The sequence below is a fragment of the Poecilia formosa genome, unplaced genomic scaffold (assembly GCF_000485575.1).
Source record: "Poecilia formosa unplaced genomic scaffold, Poecilia_formosa-5.1.2 Scaffold2, whole genome shotgun sequence".
Lineage (NCBI taxonomy): Eukaryota > Metazoa > Chordata > Actinopteri > Cyprinodontiformes > Poeciliidae > Poecilia > Poecilia formosa.
Window position 1 is genome coordinate 3801160 of NW_006799941.1, and position 26623 is coordinate 3827782.

General features: G+C 37.1%; 1 protein-coding gene across 8 annotated transcripts in view; it reads left to right on the forward strand.

Annotated features, from left to right (window-relative positions):
• The window catches only part of kaznb (kazrin, periplakin interacting protein b), a 165425-nt gene that overhangs the window by 107298 nt on the left and 31504 nt on the right, over nt 1-26623 (forward strand). For all 8 annotated transcript variants that reach the window (XM_016670711.1, XM_016670731.1, XM_016670725.1 and 5 more), the window contains one exon: nt 12020-12127. In XM_016670711.1, coding sequence (XP_016526197.1) covers nt 12020-12127 — 108 coding nt within the window. The remainder of the gene's footprint in view (nt 1-12019; nt 12128-26623) is intronic.

Genomic DNA, 26623 nt, shown 5'->3' on the forward strand with positions numbered 1-26623 from the left:
TTAGTTCTAAATAATTGTTTTCTTAATTTCCAGAATAATTATCCACTTGTTAATTTGAGGTAATTTGCTCACTGCAAAAACACAAAATCTAACAAAGTATTTTAATCTAGTTTCTAGAGCAAATATCTTAGTACACTTGAAATGAGTCAAAACTAATTTACAAGTAATGTTTGAGCAAGATATAGGAACTTGTTTAAAGTCAATAATTCCTCAATGTTGATGAAAAAGTTTTAGTTATAAGTGAAATAATCTGCAATTGGAACAAGATAATTTTTCCTTATTACAACTTTCCCATATTAGAACTTGCAATGCTGGAAAAATGTCTTATTTTCACTTACAATTATTACTTTTTCATAAATATTAAAGAATTATTTACTTGCTGAAAAATTACTTCTAATCTGGTTTTGTCTTATTTAAAGTGTACAAAGATATTTGCAGTAGAAATTATACCAAAAGTAATTGGTCAGAGTTTGTGGTTGCAGTGCTGCCATGGTAGCATTAGTTGCTTTGTTATGTTATACTTCCTGTTGGTTACTGAAGACGATGTAGCGCTGTTTCTGTTTTTCTCCTGCTGTGATGGAAATGGAAGCTTAGTTCATCAAAAGAACAAATTGTTTCATAAAACATCCATTTTTTATGGGGAATTTATCTCCAAGCCAACACAGTTTACGTGTTCATCAGGGGGTTTGTTTGGTTGTTTGTTCTGCATGGATTCACCTGCAGCAAACATGCATGCTTTTGTTCTGCTGGAGAAATATGAACTGCCTGACAACTGGGATTCTAACCCGGATCTGTTCTGTTGCGGCCAAAGCGCGAATAAAAAACAAACATGCCTTCTTTAGATTTGATAGTCATGCATTCTCAGAGATGGATTTCCTGAGTTGAGCTGCCAGTTTTGTTTCGTTATAAACTTTAGCTTAGTTTGAATTCTGTTTGAAGACGGTGTGTTGGCTGATGGAGCTGGAAGCTAATCTCCCAGTTGGGCCGAGCAACATCCAGTCTTCAGTGATTGGTCTCACTTCTATTATTCACACCTTTAACCAGCTCCTCTCTTGGTCAGCAATAAATGATGTTTCGTTAGCTGTTGTGCTGCCGCAGCCACTAGAGATGTGCATGTGTATGTATATATTCTCTGTGTTACACCCACCTCTGACTCGCAGGGCGAACACGTCTTACTCAGCTTTATGAGCGGTGACAGAAAAAAGAGCCCTGCTCTCACTGGAGGCCCTCAAACTTACATCAAGTGCCTAGTCATTCATCTTTTAAATTACCTCAGGAAGTCACTTTTTACACCAGTAGAGCATAAAAACCTGGTTTAGCTTTTAGTTTTATGTCCGTTAGTTGCAGATTATCAAGAACCAAAAGTGCCACAGTGTAGCAAATTAATAGTTTGCTTAATAAATATGAATATGTTTGATAATTTGAATAACATTTAAATAAATATGTTAGATAAATTCAATAATACTTAAAGGTCTCATTTTCTCAAATTTGCAATAGATAAATTTTTAATTCATTATCCATCATAAATCATGCATAATTGCATTAGTATTTATGTTATTTGATATTTTCTGCGCTGCAGGCTGATTGGTTTTCCTGAAATGGTAATTATGCCAGTGTGTGTCTATTTTCTACACCAGTGTTCACTCTGCAGCTTTTGACCAAAAAAAAAACAGTAAAAAGTTTGGATTCCTAGTTTCTTAAGCAGGATTTTCCAGTTTAATCTTCTGTGTTAAAGCCATCCTCATCAGGCTTTACTGGGCCGGTAAAGCCTTCGGGTCGGCTCGGGTGTGTGACGCCCCGCGTTGACCAGCTGGGGCTCAAAGAATCAATCACGATGTTTCATTGACGATGTGTTTGCTAATGAGGGTAAGAAGAAGCTTTTCTGACGCAAGTTAAAGAATTCAGAAAGAAATATTCAGGGAATTCTAGCTGATTTTCTGTTCACTCTGTTAAATACCAGCTAATCCAGCTAAACTTGAGCTCTGCTTTTCAAGAAACACTGTGATGGATTAAACTGCATTTTGTTTAATTCACCAAGAATTACAGAGGCATTTATTATCACAATCCATCGTTTTTACTAGTCGAAACACAATCATAACGAGATGCCTAATTTCTGTTTTTTATTCCTTGCGTCTTTAAGGTTGCCAACTTAAATCTTAATCACTGCACATGGATTGCTTTTCATTAATCTTCGGCCTCCCACCACAAGTTTGGCAGGCTGGTCGCTCTGATTATTCATCAGCCTCAGTGGATCGCACCAGCCAGTAAATCTGATCTGCTCTTCTCCTGTTAATATTGTTCTGAATAATAAACCCTGATAGTTTTTGCTCTCTTGATCCCGGAGGCTGTTTGAGTTGTTGCTGAACAACACATTGCAGCGGAGCCTAATCACTGGGAGATGATGATGTGCTTTTCATTTGAGCATGTGTGTGCAGGTGATTGAAGGGACGCTCTTTCAAGTGTCTGTCAAGCCAGATTGAATGTAAACACAGATTGTGTTGCAGAATGGTTTACTATTATTTGTGTGTGTATATATATATATATACCCTGACAAGTTAATATGATGCAGCTAAATGCACTCGAAGCTTTTTGAAGCTTGGTACAAACTGAATGCGAGACTCAGAAGATCCATAGTTTTTCTTTGCAGAAAAAAAAGTACAGGGATTTTAATCTTCACAAACATCTAATTTGAATTAAATTTTTAATATCATGTTGGTCATATCTGTGATCAGATTTGGCTCTGATTGTAACTGCATGATTGACATTTTCACAAATTCACCAATTTGACATATTTACACTTATAGAAATAGGAATAATGCTAACATAGGTGGCTGGCCTGAGGTATAAACAAACTTTGTAGCTGTTCAGCATTATTTCTGTTAAAAACAGTTTGAGAAATGTGCTGGATGTGTCTCAGTGAACTGATAACCGTTCTTAGTTGGACAGAGACGTAGTTTGTATGATGAGCTCAGCAGACATGCACTTCCACCAGGATTTGGTTAATTGCTGCTGTCGCAGGTCTGGTGGCCTGCAGAGACTAACATAACATTTATAGCTTGATATAAATATTAGAAAAGTTGATTTTACATATCCTACACCTTCAATTTTAAGGTAGGATATGTTTGATACTACAGCACTTAAAGGTGCAGTACGTAACTTTTATTTTAAAAAATTGATTTTATATACTTATTAAAACTGTCACCATGTCGTGACAGTTTGTTATGAGACAGATCCATCTGCTCCACTTCCTCCATGAGCTAAGAACTGCAGCGCTCCTGACCAAAAACAACCAACCATAGACAGGGCTTAGCGCTGTCAATCAATCTGATGTACCCCTTGCTAAACGTGCTAATTGTGGAGAAACAACTCGCCGTTATTTATTGGTGGCTATGCTCACTAGCCTTAGCATTCACAACAAGATCTGCTGACAGGGAGAAGCTGTAGACGTAGCAGAGAACAAGGGGGGATGAGCAGCGCTAAAATTTACAGCGCTAAGACCCGCCTCCGAGCTCTGATTGGTTGTTTCTAGTTAGCTCAGGGAGAAGTCAGAGGAGCTAGATTTTTTCACAGATTATCTGTCCCATAATAAATAATATGTAAAAAAATATATATTTTATAAAAGTTACATACTGCAGCTTTACTGCAAAGCTTTTTCTTCCACATATTGGTTTCTAAAACCATCCATCCATCATCTACACCTGCTCATCCTTGCAGGTTCGTGGGGCGGGGGCAGCTCTCTCCAGTGGTCACTGGGTGAGAGGCGGGGTCCTTTCTAAAACCACTCTTTCATGTTGCACACCATATAAGAGAAATGCTACAAACATGCAGCCTTCCTCACTGAGAAGCACCGACCGTAGCAGCATGAACCCTGGACACGTTTTTTTTTTCTCTAACGTTTTCTTTCTCATTGACGTAATGGATGTTTCCTAGTTTGGGTTTTTTCCCCTCATGGTTCCTCGGGGAAGGTAGATGTTGTGCCTTTTAATGGCAGCACAATATCCAGAGGCGATGGATCACAGCAGCCTTGGAGCAGCTTTCCAAACGCGCATTATAAGATGCTGGGAGTATTGATTCCCTGTGACACGGATTATTACAAACACAGATTAATAGACAGTCAGCTTCCAGCTGCAGGCGGGGTAAAATGCTGGAAGAATGACATTTTGCGGCAGCAGTTTTGGATGTTTGAAACTGAATAATAGAGTTGTGACAGTGATATAAAGTGCAGGAGGCTGCTAGGTTTCATGACGTCCCTGAGGAGAAATCTTTGCTGTTTTTTTCTTTTAACATAAAGGTTATGTTGAATACCAAACCAACTTCTCCCAAATGTATTTTTATACTTTCAGAAACGTGTTTTATAGTTTGTGAAGTGCTATTTTCCCACTTACTCAATCTGCTCAGTGACAAAACGGATTAAAATAAATAATTTGTTTTTATAGCTGTAAAAAGTTGTTAGTGACACAGTTGCTGTCTTGTTAGCTGTGGCTGCGCTCCCATGAGTCGGTGCCTGATGATAACGACGCAGGACCTGTAAGCGATCAGGTCAGGGATGGGAAATGTCTCCTGTGAAATATTAAAACGCTGCTTGTTTCAAACGAGCTCGCTCTTTTTTTCCTCCATAACCAGGACAGAGTTTGAGCCTCAGAGGCCTGGAAGCCCAAAAGGCTTCACATCGCTTAGCTTTGTTAATTTATTCAATGTTTTTGTGTCTGTGAAACGCGATTTAAATAGTGTTTCAAATTCCTCTCACATTATGTTGCGTCAGCTTAAATGCATGAGAGGAGGTAATTGAAATTTGAACACTGGTTATTGTTGAGCCGCTGGGGAAATAATTATTGTGCAGAAGAGAAAATAGTTCAAGTCTTCAGGGCTTTTTTAAAAACTGAGTCAATTAAAAAACATTTAAATTAAATCAGTTTAAAACATTTTCTTTTTGTCCATTCTGAATAAGCTCAATTGAAATAAAATTTTATTCTCATTGCATTTAAAAATTGCAATGAAAGTGTTTTTTATTACTCTACAAAATTTATTTACAGATAACTAAAATATGTTTGAAAGCTGATTTCTTCATTTTTGTCTATGTTCAAATGAAATTAAATTCTGTTTTATTTATATGGCACCAATTCACAACAGATGTCATCTTGAGGCTCTTTACACAAAATATATTGAAACTGATCCTAGTGATCAATCAGTACATTAATACATTAATTATTCAAAGTTGATTAAAAAGTTTCTAAGATTTCATTGACTTGCAAATATTTAAAAGTAACTTTTTACTGCATATTTTCAAAAGTATTCACAATTCTTCTTTTTTTAAATCCCAAACATCAAATTATTTCACTGTAATGTTACACATTAGACCAACACAAATCCACATCATCATGCTGCCACCACTGTGTGTCCCACTGACGGTGTAATCATGTAGTGATTAAGTGAAGCAGAAAACTCAAATCGAAGTCTTATCTGAGTGGATTTCCTTCTTTCTTACATTTGTTGTACAAATGAGACTTCTTGTGGTTTTATTTCCTCGATGGATTTCTTCTTGCTTCTCTTTCAGAAAGACCAGAAATGTTCAAAAGTATTTTCACTGATGTTCTTTGACAAAACTCTAAGGCTTTCACACAACTGGTGGATTCACAGTGAGATTAACAAAGTTACCGTCAGTTGTTATAAAAATGCTGTATATATCAGACACGACTTAAAAGAAATTTTACTTCCGATTTAATGTCTTCTGTTTTGTGTCTCTCTTTGAAAGCTCCTGCTCTTTCTGAAACTCCTCCTTCAGGAAGTCATCACAGTATTCCTTGTCTTTTAAACCTTTAACAACGTTTTTATCACGTTGCAGAAGTAGCTCCGAAACGAGCTCAGCTGATTGTTCACCAGGTGTTTGCTAATTGCTGCTGGCTAGTCTGAAGGAGCTGGGCGGGTCGGGCTGCTCTGTGAGGTGGAAGCTCAGAAGCAGCAGCCCAGAGGAGGAGCTGCGTCTCGAAGGCGGGGCTAGGTCCACTCAGGCGTTTTGCACAGCTGAGTAGTTGCCATGGAGATTAAAGGATTGCTCAAGCATACATGAAAGAGTCAAAGCAACACAGCAGGCATGGTTTTGATGAGGGAAAAACAATATAACATGATGTGAAACTCAAAAAATCCTAAATTTTACATGATGCTGCCCCTTTAAACTACTCACACCTGCATTTCTAAAAGCAATTGATTGTACTAGATTTTATTTAGGAGCGTCTGAGGAAAGAGGGGTTAATACATTTGTGCTTTACCTTCCAGTTACTAGCAGAGATGGCGGCTATTAAGATGAAATGGTTGAAGCTGCATAAATAAAAGGTTGTGCATGTTTAAAATCATGTTTAATCACAGTGTTGCATTGCAGACTGCGTTCTGTTTTATCTGCACATTACTAAAACCAGAGGATATGCAGAGGTCTCTTATATAGGCTGCTGTCTTCTTCCCGTCTGCTCCCATATGTGCCGCCTGGTTCCCCCGGGTCAGCGGCAGCGTTGTGTTTCATTACTGCTCAGACGGCTCTGGGCTGTTTCCACACACCGGCTCTTCTGCATATTCTCTTTAATAAGAAGTAAGACTTTTCCCTGGTGGTGCTGCAGAAGCTTGTTGTCTTTTTTCTCTTCTTCTGACATTTACTCAGGTGTTTTTTTCTTCTTCTTTTTCTTTATGAATTTTATTTTTAGCGACAACAGTATTTACCTGATTTGTTGTCAAGTTTTTATTTTCATCATCTTCTGGACTTCCTTAGACTACCAGTCACTTTTTTTATTGTTTTCTTTAGCAAGTGAACAAATAAAAACAGTCATCAGCAACACCAAAAAGGACATTTATATTTCTCTGTGGCGTTTAACTTTTTTTAAACACACAAATTGATCAGATTAAACCTTTAGGGCAACACTACCAAATATTTCCTGTATTTATTTGTGTATTTGTTGAAGACCTCTCTACATCTCAGACAAAATCTTTAATATCAATAAAATGTAGCACAAATATTAATACTAACATTTATACTTATAAATATTTTGACAAATTACTCTCAACTGAAATTAAATGTCATAACTCATAATTCAAATATCTTCAGACGTTGTGGGCAGGAAGCTTTTCCAGTAGCAGTCAGTCTTGCAGCAAATCTAAAAAAGCTTCTGACTGAAGACTTTTACTGCATAACAGTCCAATGACTGTCAAACAGTTTAATTTCCAGGCAGCAGTTTACGGGAAGCACTGCTACTCCACCTCATTTGCTTTTGCTGCTCCTCAGGGATTTTGGGGTCTAGGTTCAGGTATTATTATTGGTCAGCTTCTCCCAACAGTGCCTTGTTGCCATGGTTACGCATCGATACAATTGTCCGAAAGTAAAAGAGTAAGAGCAAAAATCCTCCAAACTGCACAGTACTTAAAACCAGAAGGAGAAATCGTCCGAACATCGTAAAAAGCTCAAAAACAAATTCAACAAAAGTTGAGAAAAAGAACAAATCAGAAATAAGACAACAGATTCACTCCACCATGAGTGGTACAATCACAGAGAACCTGTAAGAAATGTGAATAAATGTTTTTGTTTTTGGCTCAGCTTAGTTTTAAAATATTTTATTTCTTGAACCCGAGACGTTTATGTCTGACACGTCTTCACCAATCCGCCTGTAGACGAGGCGTTATTTCCATAAAACCAATCAAAATGTTTTTCAGACCGGGTTTAAGGAGTCGCTCACTTTTTCTGATTAGAGCTGAAAATACAACCATTTACCAAAAACAGCTTCATAACAGAGCATCTGCATCTTCAGTCTCTGCGCGTTATTCAAGTGTTTTGAAAACCTCTTACTGTCTAATGAGGTCATGAACAAGATGGAGCCTGCAGAGGAGGAAACTTACAGGAAGATGCAGAACATAATGGAGCAGAAAATCTGCTCCGAACCTCTTTGATTTGCAGGTTTTTTTTCTGTTGGTTGAATTATGCAGGAAGGACATTTGTCACATTTCAACAATGGAAAAGCTACAAATAAAACAATAACAAGGCCTGAATTTCTGTTGTTGTTTTATGGCTCTGAAAAGACATAGCAGGTTGCTTCAGTAAATAATTCCTTAAAGTTTTTAGCAGATTATTTCGCTTATTATTGTTTTAATTTAAATAATCTGCCAGAAACACCAGTTGTTTTTCGTCTATATTAAGGATTTATTTACTTAAAAACAAGTTTCTATATCTTGCTGGAAGGTCACTTGTAAATTAGTTTTGTCTTATTTCAAGTGAACTAAGATATTTGGACTAGAAACTAAAACTACTTGGTAATATGTTGTTTTTGCAGTGCACAGCTTGTTGTTGCAGACTGATCATAGATTTTAAAACTCTGTGTCGTCATGGTGACCGATTGTTCATGTCAGTCCGACACCTGAATAACTCTGCTTACTTCCTTTTGATATCAAATCAGTGCCGCTACGTTAAGCTCCCTACAGGTGACGATGCTCCTCCTTAATCTTTTGGACATGATCCCTAACTGGAGGTCAAAGGTCAGGAAAGTAGATGATCCTTTAAATCAAGAGTGTTGCCCTTCCTGTCTGCTTTGTCTCCCTGCTGCCTCCCTTTTCCTGATTCTCAACCACGACTTTGGACATAGAAGAGCTGCTTGGAAATTTAATTCAGTTCAAAAATGCTTTATTTATCCCAAAGGGAAATTAAATACCATTGCATGGAAAAAATACCAGCCAGGTCATGATCAGGTTGAGGGGGTGTTGCTAAACAGGAAACGCATCAGGGCAGAGTCTGCGAACAATTTTCTTTCTGCAAACCCAAAACAAAACCCACTTCAAAGTAAACTGGATGACGAAATAGTGTGTATTTGTGTCCCAAGTATTTGCTGCTTATGTGACTCAGAAATTCTCCTTCGCCTGCTGTTCAAGCTGGCAAAGCGCAGTGATAAAAAGCACCGATTTATAATTGTAGCTCTGATATATGTGGGTTACATCTTCATCATTTAATGCCCAGTACACAAGTAAGAAACTTTTTTTCTTCAGTAAAAAGTTAACAAACATTAATTTTTGATGTGCAGTGACCAGAAATGCATGAATCTTCTTCTGTGATAAAAGTTTAACAAAAGACAGCATGGCTTCTTATGAACTTATTTAATCCACAGCTTGACTTTGAGATATTCCCATTTGATTGCAAAACAGCTTCAAGCCTCGTGCGTCTACTCGTCTGGCATGTCATGCAAAGAGAGAGCGAGCGTTAACTTTCAGCTTCAGAGGACTCAAGAGTTTTACTGAATACAGCCGAAAGTGTTCTTTTTTTTTTTTTTTCTTTCACAAACACTGGCTGGAAAAAAGAAAATCTCTGCAATCAGTGACTTTGACTGTGCCCTTATTCGTCATTTCATTACCACATATGCCAACTGTTGGCCTCATGATGGAAAGCTAAATGTCTTCTGAAAGGGACATTGTGGAGAGCAAATGGATAAAGAAAGTAAAACTTACAGTACTATGCATTCAGCACTGTTTGGCCTCATTATAACCCCGAAATTCTCACTTTTCAGGTCCAACCAGGCGGAAGTCATTTGATTTGATTCATTGGTTTCTTCTCTGCAGCCCACTTACTGCAGCAGACACGCTGTCGGGTGTTTCCCTGTGAAACACAATGAACTGCAGCTAATCATGAGCTCCTCTGAGGTCAGAAAATCCTCCCACAAAAACATTCATGTCAGGAAAAGTTTTACTTTGCACATTTTGACAAATTGGAGAAGACGTGCATCTAAATGTGAAGATATTTAATGACTGCAAGTAATAATTTATTTACTGGAATATTTGTTTTTAACCTCAGTAAGAGATAAAACTTTGAAATCTGTAGCTTTTATTTTAAAATACCTTTTTATATTTTGTATGTTATGAGACACAATCTGAAAATATTGAGCTGCCCTAGAAACAACCAATCAGAGCCAGAAGGCGGGTCTTAGCGTTGTAAATCAGAATCTGGTGTGGCGCTGCTCATTCTCCCTCTCGTTCTCCAGAGGTGGGTTTTGTATGAGATGCATAAAAACTGTATCTCATGTAAGAATAGCACAACTTCTACATATTTTACTGAAGTAAAAGTAAAATGTAGCTGTCCAAGAAATTACTCAAGAGTACAAAAATATTTGGTAGAGTCTACATTTAATATTTAAAAGTTACTTAATATAAAGTTAAGTGGAAATTTTGGTATTTTAAACATCAAAAGGAAAATAATTCATATAAATAACACAATTAATTAGTAAATAAAGTCATACAAAACCTCAAATCAATTTGTTTCATTGTAAGACTTAAACAGAAACTGTATCTAGTGAATTTCTGGTCAAAACAAGTTTCTTCTTCATTCAGTGAAGTTACTCAAGTAAAGGTAAAAAGCAGCATGGTAAAAATACTCCTAAGTAAATTTTTTCTAAAAATGTACTAAAGTTAATGTAACTGAGTAAATGTACCCAGTTGCGACCCAGAGCTGTATTCCTCTCTGCTACGCTGCAGCTAGCATAGCATGTTTTTTTTTCTTCCAGTCAATAACGACGACACATAACTGCATAACATGTTGTGAATGCTGCGGCTGGTTAGCATGATGGTGGATAAACGGTCTTCTTGTAACCATGCTTATAACGGTAAGTCGTTTCTCCACCATTAGCAACTAGCGCTAAGCCCGCCTCCTGGCTCTGATTGGTTGTTTTTGGTCGGAAGTGATGCGTTTCTTCAGGCATTGATAAACTCTCAAGAAGCAGGACATCGATCTTTTTCACAGGTTATCTGTCTCATATGAAACTGTCTCGACATGGTGACAATTTTAACAAATATGTAAAATTATATATTCTTTTAAATATTGCAGTTTTAAGAGGTGAGCTGTTCCTCCCTTTGAGTTTGTCTCGCTGCGCTCTGCTTCCCCCTCCACGACCCGCTCATTATTGACGGCGCTCAGCGAAGTAGTCTCAGAGCAGCCGAGTGTGAGCCGGCCTGCCGCCCAATCTCCATATTAAGGACCAAAGGAAAGGTCAGCCTGGCCCCGTCTAAACAGTTATTGACAGGTCAGGAGTGATGCTGCGGGGCGAGAGGGGAGGAACGGTCAGTAACGCCGATAATTACCATACAGCTGTGAAACGGACACGCTGGAGCGTGAACGGACGGTGGGAAATGTTATGCAGGGAGCAGCTGAGGGCTTAATGCAGCGATAAAGGAAAGAGCAGCTACTGTGGAAAAGATTAAATGTAAAACTTTGTGGATTTTAGTGGCATATTTTATGTGTTTATTATGCAGAGAACTTCAGCCAAGTGAAATAGTTTTACCTGCAGAGTTTGGTGGAAAGAACGAGTGAGACAAAATGTGAGCTCAGCTTTATCTGCTCTGCAGAATATTAAACATATCATCAGGAAAGAAAACATTAATTCATACACTTAAAAGTCAACCAGTTTCTGTCTTTTAGACAACTTCAAATCTGTGATGTTATTCACAGAAAATATATTAATCTGTGGAAATAGCAGCAAAAACACAGAATATTGCCAAGTGTTTTTGGTGTAGTTTTTATGTAAATATCTTAGTAAATTTGAAATAAGACAAAACCAAATTACAAGTAGCTTTTCAGCAGGATGTAGGAGATAGCTTTAAGTCAACATTTCCTTAATATTGATGAATGAATTCCAGTTTGACTGGCAGATTATTTCATTTATTACATGGGAAAATGTCTTATTTTAACTGAAATAATCTCCCAGTGGAAATAGAATTTTTAAAATCAATAGAAAGGCGTTATTCACTTGAAATGAGTTCTTGCTGTAAAGCTACTTAATTTTTTTGACATATTCTTGTTTAATAAAATCCTCTAAGTTGTTTGTTTTATAATAATCCCAACATAAAACAACAAATATTAAGTTAAATCATTAGAAGGTAAAAATAAATGACTCGTATTCATGCACAAGAGGACGACTCCTGTGCAAATATCATCAGATTTTTATGCAAAGAAGAAGTCCAGATATAATTTTAAACATTTCTTCTAAAACTTGCATTCGTATCTCTGCAGATCCGTCGGTGCATCACAGGCAGAAGACGGTGGTGACGGACATGTGCTACCCGACAGAGATATCCAGCCTGATGGACTTTGGCACTGCAGACTGCTCGCTAGGCAAAGGTACATTGTTGCTCCAAATTACAAGGCGTTGCCGTGGTGACAGCAGGAAGTGAGCACGGTGATTTATCCTGGCAGTTAAAAGGACGCCGAGCTGTCAGCTCGGCTCGGGGGGTGAACTCCGGAGCGAAAGGCCTTCGCAGGCGAGAACAATCAGATAACAACACTTGGTGTCTGGCCATGAGGGCCCTTAGCATTCACCGCAGGCCCGGATTTATCTCAGCCCAGTGCCTAATCTGCTCTGTCACCTATTTCGCAGTGTCATATTGATCACCAGACGTCCACAGAGGGGAGTTTTGCTTTGCAGATCGGCGTGGAGTTCACTGAAATGCATCATTCTCCAGTTTTATCGTAATGGGCCGTTAGAGCGTCGCAGCAAGATCGCTTATCTTCCACAATTACCGGGAGAAATGCCATGTTTTATGAGGAGTGCAGCTCAAGATGATGATGGCCTCTTTTCATTTCGTCTGCTGCAGTAATCGTCCCACCAGTATGCAACCACTTCACTAAAGTATTGATCACAAATCACTACTTCTGTTTGTTACGTAATCTTTAAGCTGCGAGTCCATTTCTTCTTCTCAACACAAAAACTCTCATTGTTAGTTGAAGAGCTTGAAATGCTTTTCCCTGCAAGAAATAGACAAAGATAGGCCAAGTTTATACTTAACGCCATTTTGATTATTTTATTTATTGAGGAAAAAATAGCCTGAATCTTACATGACTCATTAAGTCACTTTTACTATCCTCGTCTTTACGATCCACACGACTTTTGTGAAAACATTTTGTGGGCCGATGAGACAAAGAGGAACTTTTTAGAAAGTTTGCATCTCCTTAAAACTAGAGAAACACTAACATTGTCATAAAATAAACCAAAACACCCGGAAAGTTCATGTCTGAATAGCGGAAATAATAAAATAACCAAAACCTAGAGTGGCCTAGTCAAACTCTGGGATCAAACTGAGATACTCTGGAAAAGTCCCCAATACACTGTTAATGATTGAAAACCTCCCAGTTTGAATGAATTAAACTGATAAAAAATTAATTAATGTGTCCACATCAGTACAAAACAGTCCTTATCATTTATGACAAACACTTGATGGACTTTCCTGGAGGTGTGACAGCAAGCTTGGCTTGAAAAGCTTTAAATGACGTCATTATTTGACATCTGATTTTTGTGTTTACTCAGGTTATCTTTATACAATATAAATATTTGTTTAAAGCAAGTGGAGCGAAAAGTGGGTTCAGTGTCCGGCAAAAAAATAGCTCGTCCATCATATTTTAAGAGACAAGTTCTTGCAAACCGGATTTATCCACTAGAAGAAACTCTAAAATTTACTTTTAATCTCATTTGGTGACATCGCAAGTCACACAGCGAACCTCAAACTTTTATAGCCTGATGTTCCTGCACAGGTTTTTACATCAGTTTTCAACTAAACTGAACCCGTATGTAACTTCTTGAGGTCTTTAGTCTGAACTGAATTCATTTCTGTGCCACAGGACAGAAAGACGAGCGTCTTATTATTTCCACACTGCAAAAACACAAAGTATTACCAAGTACTTGTGGTCTGGTTTCTAGTGCAAATACCTGAGTACACATGAAGTAAAACAAAACTAACTTAGTAACTTTCAGCAAGATGTAGGAACTTGTTTTAAGTCAAGAATTCTTCAGTTTTTATAAAAATGTTCAAGTTTCACGGACAGATTATTTCATTTATAACACTGGAAAATGAATTAAATAATCTGAAATGGGACTACTACTTTTTTCATCAATATTAAGGAATTATTTACTTAAAATAAGCTCCTATATCTTGCTGAAAATTTGCTTGTGAGTTAGTTCTGTCTTATTCCAAAACTAGAGAAAAAATACTTGGTGATATTTTTTTTTTTTTTTGCAAAGCAGGGTTAGATGTGACCCTAAAAACTAATTCTCGCTCTCCATGACCTCCTTTTTCACCTGATTCCCCGTCTCTAACCCTGCTTGTATCTTAATGCCGCTCTCTATCAACACGTTGCAGCAGTGTTAATGCAGAGCTGCAGGTCAGCTGTGTGCCAATGATAGAGAGGAGCGCAGCGCAGAAGAAGACCGTTTTTTCAGGCTTTAAATATGAGCAAAGCAAATGAATGACACAGAGACACAGGGAGCTGAGCAGAAGCGTAAGGACACTGAGGAGTAGAAAATTTCAAACTGAGGAGGCGTCAGGATAAAAGCAGGACTGTGGAAAGGATTCAACGTAGCTTAGAGGTCAGCTGCAGCTTGACGTTAAACATTCAAACAGCAACATTGGTCAAAAATGCCTCATTATGTGAACTGTTGCAACCAAACAGTTAAAGTTCTTAAAAACAGAGAGCAAGACATTCTGTGTAGATGATTTGTGTTAGTTTTATGTGTGCTGTATTTCATATTTTACTTGCAAGGGTTGTGAAATATTCTTTTTATTGGTAATCCCACAAAATAATAATGTAATAAAAATAATGACAAGTTTTATTGGTAAGACATTTTCATAATACTGGAAACATGTTGCAAGATTTTAGATTGCAAGAAGTCAAAGTGGAGCCAAAACCTTTTAAAAGATATATTAGTCTTAAATTAAATGGTACAAATACTGCTAAAAATGCAAGCTGGATCAATAATGATAAATATTGTGATAGACATATGTGTCTGATAGGATATTCAAAAATTTTACTGAGCTCTGACCCAGAACCGCATAGCATTCTGGGAAATGTAGGCAAAGGAGAGGCTTTAGCTACTCAACTTACAGCCAGCTAAGCAAGGTTGGTGGAATCGACTAACTCGCTCATTTTTTGGTTACCTAGCAACTTGTTCACTCTTTGGTTACCTAGCAACTCGCTCATTCTTTGGTTACCTAGCAACTCGCTCACTCTTTGGTTACCTAGCAACTTGCTCACTCTTTGGTTACCTAGCAACTCGCTCACTCTTTGGTTACCTAGCAACTCGCTCATTCTTTGGTTACCTAGCAACAACCTGTTGAGTAACTGGCGCAGCAGCAGTTTAAAGTTTTTCCACTGTGCCTTATAGCTGCTTTAAAAAAAAAAAAGACGACACGGAGTGGAAACTGGAAGTATTTCAGATATTTTAAACAACAAACTAATGAGTAATAATTGTCAATATTGACTGATATAAAACGCTTTTTCATGATACTTTTTCAACCCCAACTTCAGACTATCTTTAGGAGGAATAAATTATAATCTAGATTTTGCCACGTAAAAATGGTTTGTATGTGCAGTGTTGGAAAAATTTTGTGTTTTTATTTGTGGAGTCATAAGGAATAATTTGAGCAGGAACTGTAGCAATGTCCACATACAACACAGTTTAACCAGAGGCTTTGTGTTGCCTTTATAGAATAAAAATATGTTTGAAATTAAATCAGAAAAACTGTAGACTGATAGAGAAGAGGCGAGGTAATAAGTGTACTCTTCCTCCCACTGATTTACTAACTAACTAAATCGACATACCTGGAGCTCGATTATATTTATGTTGTTGTTTTAAGTGTTGTGTTTTACATTAAAACCTTTTTACTTTTACTTTTTCTCTATTTTTAACCCAAAATACATTTTTAAATTGAGCTGAATTAAAGCTTATGAAGAAGACATAAATTTTATTCATTGTGACAGTTTTACACAACCAAATTATAATTGACTTAAATAAAAGCAGAGAGACTTGTCAAAGTGGAAGTTGATTCATTGTTCAGTTTTCACAGACAGACTAAAAGTCGATGTAAATTTGGTCTAAACCAAACGAAAGACATTACAATGCCAGAGAAGTTCTTTATCGATTTTCTCGTTCCAGATGGTATTTATGAACCGTTTTCCTCGATAAACCGTGAGAGACAATGTTGAATGTTTTGTCACTTATTTACAACAACAAAACAATGAACATTTGTTCTGATCAGGTGGAGAAAGTTGAACTTTTTTATTTCAAGAAACAACAAAAGATCCAAATGTTCTATAATTTTATCATCTAAGTCATTAAATTGTAAATATTCTGTGCTGAATATGATAAGTTCAGTGCATCAGCAGCAGAGCTTCTGTTGCAACACTTTGTCTGGCAGTGATCCTGGAGCAGTCAGAGTGATTGGCAGATGCATTGCCTCATGCGACAACTATTTGGTTAGATCACATCTGATCTTTGAGTGAAGCTAAACATGTAGCAGCAGAAGTGATACTATTGCTGTAAACACCTGACAAGTCCACAAATATAAAGGATTTAACCAAAACTACTCCATGCACACGATTCTTCCCCGTTAGTATTCCAGCTGCGTCGCTCAAGTGCTTATAAACCCGAAACTCTGTTATGAGTTTTTATCTAGCTGGACCCTGCAGGCTGAATTAATTTTGCTTAAAACCACCTGCCTTTCCCTGCCTGCGGCAGAAAGAGGTGAAACGGCAGAGGAATAAGCTTATTTACTCTGTCCGCTCACATCCCGGCGCTCCTCTGACACGACACTGACTGACCTCAGTCAGCAACAAGCGGCAAAGCAATCAAACGCCCGCAGGGTTTAAGATAACACAGAAAGTCCATATTAATAAACACATCTCTGTGTGCAGACAGAGCTGAGGCGATTTGTTCTAAAGCAGGAGCTGCACATACATCTTTATCCGTACGGAGCTGTGAAAACGTATTTACCCGCGTAAGGACGTCTTTAGGTTTTGTGTTTTTGTCACACTGGTAACAAGATCAGGACTGTACTTGAAATCAGCCATAGATGGTCTGAATAAATACACAATGCAGTTTCAAATGAAGATTTCAGCTAATAAGAGGAAAAAGGCTATTCGAGCCAAACTGCCTCTAGAAGGGAATGTGATCTGAGTTTTACTAAATGGTTTCAATTTAATTAAAGGCTGAGTGATGAATCAGTTTTATTATTTAATAAAATGTTTGTTTTGTTTAAGGTTTAATTTTTGGGATATCTGGATTTTTTTTTCCATCACTGGCTTTCCGTATGTCCAAGGCGGCCATCTTGCTTGACGGGCGTTTTTTACAGCTTCTATTTATTTGGACTTTGAGTTGTTTTGTAATTTTTAATTGAAAATAAAGTCAATACAAGAACATAGTTGTTTAGTACAAGAATAAAGTTTTAATATTTGGAGATTGAAGTAATAATTTTATGAAAACTCCACTACAAAAAAATAACAACTTAATTATTCAAGCTTCTCATTAAAACGACTTTTTTTTCTTGTAATTTTAAGACTTTCTTCTAGTAAAATTATCTTTATTCTGCTAATATTATGACAATATTCTTGTAATTAAACAAAAAAATATTGTAATCTGAATTGTAGAATATTTGAAATAAAATCCACTTTTTGGAAAAAAAAATAAATAAATGGATTGAAATTGTAAATTGAATCTAGTATGGAGAAAATCTGAAATTTTATTTTCAAGATAAACACAAATGGCTTGTTCATGCTACACCAGGTCAAACTAATTTGTGTCCAGACTTTGACTAGGACACTTCCAAACCTCCTTTCAGTTCCATTGTTGTCCTAATACATACATTTCAGGATTTTCTAGCCAGAGGAAAGCAGGATTACAGCAGGTTGGTCAGGTCTTGAAGCAGCAACTCATTTTCTATTCAGGCATTCAGGTCACAAACTTCCTGTCAAAGTTTCGCTGCTTTCAATTTGTAATTCTTAAAAAACTATTTTTGCATGTTTTCACATTGGTGTTGTGAAACATCATATAGATGTTTCACAACATATTGTTGTGAAACATCAATATGATGTTTCACATACAAATGAAAAACTGATTTTATTTGACTGATAACATATGAGCATACAACTTTTAACTCTTAATATTCAGTTTAAGATCTTCTGGTCCACTTTAAATGCTTACGGTGGACCAGATGTGGCCCTCAGGCCTTGAGTTCGACACCTGTGATGTAGAGGGTGTGAATATATAAAACTTATTTTTTCATCTAGTAATGTTATCTCTATTTATGCAGTTATATGAAACACTTAAGTAAAAACATTTTTTCTCAACATTGTACAAAAGTTACATTTTAAAAACATCCAGTTTGACTTCCTGTAGCTTCTGGCCAGAGTTCCCATTTAAAAATCAGGGATGTCTTGATGTAAACATCAGATTCAGAGAGGCGAACGGGTTTGGAGTGGGTTTTATTCTTCTTGGCAGAGATTTCCTCCGTTTGCTGCGTTGTGGGTCAGCCGTCAGGTGGAGTGCGAGCTCCACACCTGGTTCTCTACCTGAGCCCTCAGGTGTGCTTTGGGTTCCTTCCCCCCCCTTTATTCATGGGGGCCAGATGGAAACCTCAGGCGGGCGTGGGCGAGTCTCGTCCTGGCTACTTCTGGGTGTGTCCAGGGAGAGACAGAAGAGCCACTAAGAGACAAAAACATAAAAGAGAGCGAGTCGGTGACGTGACGACTTCCTGGTTACCTGTGTGGGAGGAGCTTGATGGAGCTGAGCTGGGAGCGGCCGGCTGCAGTGGAGCAGTGTGAGGTTTGAATGGTGAGCGCTCCGCTCTGTGCCTGCATGTCTGCGTGTTTCCCTTCGTTCTTTCTGTTTTTTCACCTGATATGAGAGCTGACACCACAGCTGACAGTGGAGTCAAACGGAGCCGGAGCCGGGGAGGACATGAGGTCCGACAAGGAGGAGGGGAAGGCCGGTGAGTTCATGTTTGAAAGGCAGGGAAATCTGGCTGAAGAAACAGGTTGCTGCTGTGTGTGTGTATTGGGTTTATCTGCTTGAGGTGCTTATCTGTGTATTATGTAACAGGAACGTGAAGAATTATTCAGTTGAGAAACTCCATGTGAGTCAGGATTTGTGACTAACCTCATAAAATACGTCCGCCTCTATTGTGTGAAGAGTCGGAGATTACATTTTCTCCCAATGGACTCATCCATTAGGAACATGTTGTTGCTCCTCCTCAACGAGAAACTTGCACTCAATAACTTAGTTACTTTATCGGATACATGACTGATCAATCTTCTGTGCCAGCAGAACATCTGGCTGCTGTTTCTACACAGATTAAATGAGAGATTTTCCAATTTTGACATTTAAATTGAGTACTTTTGCTGAGGTATAAATATTTTGAGTACTTTTTGACATTTTTCATCTGAAGAGGTTTTATTGTTGGTGTGATTCTCTGCTGGATGTTTTGTAAACAAATCAAAATCTCTCAGTCGTTATGAAAACAGTGTTTTAGCACTTAGCACTTCTTTTTTTATCTGATTTTGACTTTTCCATTTAATACCAACCATGAGGGCTCTGCAGATATTTCACATGCACAAAACTATTTATTACCAAAGATAAGAAAACCAAATATGGTACCATAACACAGAGATATGGTGTAAAATAACAGAGATATGATGTAAAATAACACAGAGATATGATGTAAAATAACAGAGATATGATGTAAAATAACAGAGATATGATGTAAAATAACACAGAGATATGGTGTAAAATAACACAGAGATATGGTGTAAAATAACACAGAAATATGGTGTAAAATAACACAGAAATATGGTATAAAATAACAGAGATATGATGTAAAATAACAGAGATATGATGTAAAATAACACAGAGATATGGTGTAAAATAACACAGAGATATGGTATAAAATAACAGAGATATTATGTAAAATAACACAGAGATATTATGTAAAATAACAGAGATGTGGTATAAAATAACAGAGATATGATGTAAAATAACACAGAGATATGATGTAAAATAACACAGAGATGTGGTGTAAAATAACACAGAGATGTGGTGTAAAATAACACAGAGATGTGGTGTAAAATAACAGAGATGTGGTGTAAAATAAATTAGACAGTCAGCTGTATTTATAAACTGAAACAAGTAATTAAGTCTATGAATTATGTGGTCAGTTGAACCATAAACCTGTGAAATAGAGGACCGTCTCTGCGTGGTTATGATTTATAAGGACCAAAATATTCAACGCAAAAGAAAAGTTAGTTTGTAAATGTATAAGAACATATTTATCTGTTTTGTTTTTTTGTGTTTGTACTTTTTCTTGTTACCATCGTCTGATCCTTGTTTACTCTGTACAGGCCTGTAGTTTACTTCTTTATTTTTAATTTGTGATTACTGTATTCTTTATGGTAAAGTAATGTTAATGTTCTACATTTTTATCTTATGTTGATTTATGCAAATACAAACCCATATTTCAGCCTAAGATCTAAATACTGGGAACCTGCTGACTCCACGTCCATGTAGATTATCTTTTTTCCTCTTACTGATGTTTATTGTGAATTTATGACTTTAGTAGATAATATCAGACATTCAAGAACTTCTAAAAGGAGAAAAATTTTACTTATAGCTATAAAATTTAATTTACAACACTTGGTGAAATGTTTGAAGTAACATTTAATTAGAAATTAGATACAGGTGCATTTCAGTAGATTTGTTAGGTCATTGTTCTCCAACAGACAGTCTTTGCTCATTTCGATGCTGAGCTCCTGAGGTGCAGCATGTTTTTGTGTCTGCCGTCCCTTGAGAAGTTTCTCCATCTCGGGTGAATTCTCGTTGTTGCTTTGACATCATGGCTGCTTTCATCAGGACGCTTCCTGAGGTGGATGATGAACTCTAAACCTTCAGAGTTCGATGTATTTCGATCGGTACAGATGGTTCTGTCACTTTTAGCATCACATTTTTTACCAGTATCTGGATGGTTTGGTTTGGTTTGGTAGTTCGATGTATTTCGATCGGTACAGATGGTTCTGTCACTTTTAGCATCACATTTTTTACCAGTATCTGGATGGTTTGGTTTGGTTTGGTTTGGTTTGGTTTTGACTCCGTTCTCATTGCGCGCTCGTCCATGCTGAATATGAATTAGGTTTTATTTCGGTTTTACCTCTTGGTCAGGCTTTCAAAATGCCAGACTCCAACATCACAGCTGCACCGATCACTTAAACAGTCACGCTTTAAGTACAGTATAAGCCCATTTTCTGCAGCCTGAGGTGGTGGATCAAATCATTTTGGTTTCCAGCTTCATAAACGGTATTTTTCTGAGGCTGACAGATGTTTAGTCTCTGCTGCAGATTCAAAACAGAAACAAGGCGCAGTGCCACGTTGTTCCTCCATGGTTTACATGGACCTTACTCCTCTGTTGATTTATCCACTCGGTGTGGCTTTGTGTCATTTCTAAAGTCTCTGGTGACGTAGCAAACGTTTCCACATTTTATTGATAATGACAGTAAAACTGGTGAAATGCAGCATTTTGATTTTATGAGCAAACAAGATTCTAAACAAAAGGCTAAACGTGTTGCTGGTGTTTAGATGTTCCTGTCTGCAGATTTTGATCCTCCATCTAGAGTTCAGTTTTTTCATGTTGGCTCCAGATTCTGGGGGAGGCTGCAGCAGCAGCTATGAACCAAACAGATTCGCTGCTGCAGCCTCCCATTTATCTCGCTCTTCTTTCTGTAACAGACACACAAGAATCTGGATGGGAGAATGCTCAACAATTTGTTTTGATCGCTTTCCATCCTGATATTTGTGCCTTAATTCAACCAAGCAGTAAATTGATTTGTTTATTTAAATAAATTTATACATCACAAAGTCAGGAAAGCTCCACGTTCAACATGGAATTAGGGCTGAAGCAACTGATCAGATTATTCATGATGAGTTACTTAAATAATCGGCAACTAATTTAGCAATTGATTAATTGTGAACTGGAGTATACGACTCTAGAAAGGCCATAAAAGATCAACACATTCAGAGCAGTAATTAAACCAAAACATAAGTACATTTTGCATTTAAGACAATCAGCAACAAGAAACTTTGAGCTTTTTTTAAGTCAGTGATTCCATTAAGGAAAAAATTACTAGTTATAAGTAAAGAAATCTGCCAGAGGAACTGGTAATTTTTCATAAATTTTATTTAATTACTGACTTAAAACAAGCTTCTATTTCTTGCTGAAAATGTACTTACATGTTTTGAATTATTTCTATTGTACTAAGATATTTATACTAGAAACTGGACCACAAATACTTTGATTTTTTTTTGTCATTTGCATTGAATTGGTACAGGTAAGCCCAAAGGTATTATTTCAATTTAAATTTTTATTCACCAAATAACTAATTAGATAAGCAAAGAGAACTAACAACAAAAAAAGAACAAAGAAAAATATTAAAGTCGATACAAAGACAAACAACAAAACTTGAATTGTGCTAATGTACCAAGATACTTCCAGTAGAAACAGGTCCAAAAATACCTGGTAAAACTTTATGTTTTTACAGTGTATTGTGTTTCACAAGCATTGTGGTTTTAATTGAATCTGTACAGTTAAATCCCCAAATTGTTTTTTTTTTTATGCACCAATTAGCACAAACATTACAGTTTATCAAACAGAGGTATTGATCTACAAAATTACCAATTAGAAAAGACACTTTTTGTAGTTTGGCAGTTGTTTGTATTCAGATGATTCACTTCTGTTTCTTTTTATTGAGGCGAGACACAAAATGGTTTCTGTTGGGATTTATTACTCATTGAGATTGGAGAAGGTGAATCTTTACAGCCGGATAGATCGACCTTTGGCCTTTTCCAGTTTCGGTTTCCAGTTTTTTCAGTTTTTATCATTAAGTGGACATTTATATCTGAAGTGAGCTTGCTTTCTGAGTTACATGTAAACTATTCTTTATGAGTGAAACGGAGGTTTGGTGAGACAAAGCTCTTGACTGTATTAGATAATGAAATATCCTTGTTAGTGCTCTTTGTGCTCCTCTAGTGCCACGTCCTTGGCAGTCTGCCTAATCTGCACATAATAAATGTTTGAATCAATTACACCTATCTGCAGCTAGCTCTTCTGCTCTGACCTCAGTTGTAATGTAAACCCAGAGGTGATTAGTTTGTGTAAGCTGTTTCCCAATGGATCCTTGTACAAAATGGATTTAGACTACATGAATTTAGATGAATGCACAGTTTCTGTTCATCGATTTTCAGCACATTTATCATCAAGAGAAATGCACATGTAGCAGAAATCACCAAGGTTTGCGTTCCTGCCTGAACAGATTCAGAAATGTCTGCAAATGTCTGAGTTTAACAGAGAATGTTCAAACCGCAGAAACAAACTGAGGAAGTAAATGTTTATCGTAGATGTCGAGGGGAGCGGGTTCGCCAAAGGAGAGTTTGGGTTTCTTCCAAAGAAGGTGTGTGTAGGAGCAATGGGAACAGGAAAGGACTGGTGGAGCAAGTCTCCTGCAAGCAGGGAGTAAATCATGTTGAAGAAAAAAACCTTTTCTGACTCTGCAGGAAGGAGGCGAGCATCTTTCTTTATCAGCAATAAAACAGAAGTAAATAAACTGATTGAAACAAATTAAGCTCTGCAGAAATGATTGGGGGAGAATTCATGCCAAAACTGGGCTGTTTATCTGCCAAACACAACTGTGCTTCTGTGTAGGACTCGCGCGCTGCTGCAGGTTGAACAGGAACAAAACGTTTTACTCCCAAACTGAAGGAATTCAGACCTGAGCATACTGTAGTCGTAACTATGCATGAGCTGAAATTTCTTCCTCACTCAAGCACTCAGAAATACGTTTTTAACAGCAACAACAAAGTTTTCTTCGCTGAGCATCCTCTCCTGAGCTCAGATCATTCATTTCTTTTTTAAATTATTCACATTTTGCACATTTTTAGACTTCCATTTGGGTTTGTACTGTTTTTAAAAACAGCCCAACACTTAAAAAATACCTAGTCAGTTTTTAGGCAATGAGTTATTGTTTTTTGGTGTCTGGAAAGTGGCCCGTTTCATAAACCTCCTGATCATAACCTCACAAATCAGCAGGCACTATCCGTCACCTAACAACCCCAGCCTAACCTGTTACCTAGCAACCGCAGCGGAGATCCAGCATGTTAGGTCAGCTGGTTTTACTGCTGCATGCTCTGTTCAATGGCTACTGGAAAAGATAAATGTTTTGTTGTTGACTTAACATCCAGAAACCACTTCATGTGTTATTGTTGGTTGTGCTGGAGGCTCCACTTCTGCTTTTCAAACATGAACAGATTTTGTTTGCAGCCATTTTTATGTATGGATGTTTGGCACCTGTGCTTTAGGTCTTTTGTAACATTACTATAAATTATTGCTCTGACTAACGGATAAAAATAGCCAAGTAGAATCGAAGCTGAATCTTATAACTCTCCAGAAACCAAAGGGCGACATACACAGTTGTTTTAAAGTTAATTTAGTTATTTATTTGCCCATTTGAGCAGGGCTGTAACAGGTTGATCATCACTGGCCTGCAGCTTCAGAGTGACGTTTCACTGGAGGAATCGGGCCATGAATGTATTTATGAAGCTGGTATCATTTCGACACGCTGCACTGAAGGTTCAACACGTCTAAGAATGTCAGATCATCGATGCTCTGAATATCTGTTGTTTTCTGGCTCTTTTGTATTTCCTTGTAGCTCTGATGCCAGCAGTTCTGCTCTGAGTGTGTTCTGCCTCCACACTGAACCCATCACTGCTCCAGTCACTCCTCAGCTTATAGTGCAATTGAACAATGCAGACACCAAAAATAAACCTGTTCCTGATGTTAAAAAGACCCACTAATCGCTGCATCCCACAGATGTAGCCCTGCTCTCTTGGGCTTGAAATGCTGCAGGAAACTACAGAAGGAACTGTGTTTATTCCAGAAGGTTCTGAGTTTTGGTATTTTCCAGAATGTATTTGAAACATTTAAGCTGTACTTTGAGTCACACTAATCTACAGTCGTGTTCTTGTCTTTTTTCTTAATAAAGAAGAGTGTTTTACTTCTGCAGCTCTTTCAATCAAACCTTTTGTCTTCAGTTATTTTCTTATTGTGTTGTAGTTATTTTTTTAAATTTTAATAAACTATAACCGAGGCCCAGATTTAGCTCTTGGGCTTTTTGCATCTTGGAGCATTGCATGTCTGACCTTGAGGTTTTGTGGAGCATAAAAACTTCATTAAATGTTTTCCACTTGTGAATGACTTTCGCCGCTGCAGAGTGATGAACCTCAAGTTGATTGGAAATTGTCTATAAGTCTTCCCAGATTGATGGGCAGCAGAAATTGCGTCTATAAGGTCATTGCTGATGTGTTTTCTTTTTTGCATTACATTAACAAATGCATGAAAATTGCAGGAGCTCCTGCTTTTATAGAGATGATCCCCGAAAACTTACTCAAGTAAGAGTAGCTCTATTTTAGCATATTTTCACTAAATATGCTAAAATAGTAAAAAGTAGCCATCTAAGAAGTTACTGAAGGAAGAGTGAAAAACTATTTTGTAAAAATTCAACTTAAGTACTCAGTCATCGATCATAACAGTTGATTTAATGGTTTAAAATGATGTAATCAAGCTGAAAAAAATTGTAATTATGTGCAACTTCTGGTATTTTTAAAACAGAAATTAAAAAATGCAAATAAATAAGTTACAAGTATTCTTTATTGAGGCAGAAGAAAGACTTTATTTACAGTATGTGATAGAAATGGGTGTAATACTTCCAGTAACTGTTTCTAGTGTTTATTTTCGCTTTTCACATTAGAACAACAAAGCTTGTGTACAAACGAGAGGTCTCACTTCAACACAAACTGTGTGTTTTTGTCTGTAGGTCATATTTGGATAAAGTAAAGGTTAAAAGTACTATTTACTATTTACTAAATCCACTCTAAGTGTTTTTTTCTTTTTCCAAACAGTTACTTAGATAAATAAGTAACTTGAGTAGATGTAACTGGTTACTTCCCACCTCTTTAAAGAAATCCTTTAATCACCAGAAAATCCTATGAAAGCAGAAAAATAAACTTTGTTTTTCGACAAGCAGTTTTTGCTTTTTGTTGCCATCTTTAATTAATCAATAATGATCGTTTTTAATCACTTGAGATTAGATTTTAATATTTGAACCTGGAAAAGACCAGATGGTTTGATTATATCCTGAGGTTTACTTTGTTTTTGTTGACTGCATTTTCTGAACCACAGGAGGAAATTACATTATTCAGTTGCAGTTTAAGAAAATCTACAACCTTATAATGACCCATTTGCTAAACATACTGAAATTCAAAGCTAATGCTTTGGGAAATTTATAAATTTTCCAGGCGGATGCTCCAGAAATAAATGTGTTTGGAGGGAAAGAATCATGTTAAGGGATCATTTACTTAAAATCTCTGGATTATCCATCTGCTTGTTGTGCAGAGAGTAAAGGTCAGAGACTCGCCAGTCGCTGCATCTTCAATACTTTAGCGCATTAGCTTCGTATCACTGAGACAGGCGCTCATTAAAATGATGCCTCTGATACAATCACTGCTGATTTATGTACATATCTAACGTATTCTCAGTCTCTGCCCAGCCTTCTTATTCTGGCGTGTCAAGGCTTCATCATTTCCTGCATGATGGGTTTAATCAGGAGCTGAAGCACGCCGCTGTCTTCTGCAGAATAAATCAGCTGATTTGTTTCCAATCCTCTGAAAAATTAGGATATCCCATCAAATGTCCTGTTCTTCAGTACAAAATACATTTAAAAATAAAATTTTAAAATGATAGAACGCTTGTGAGTTAG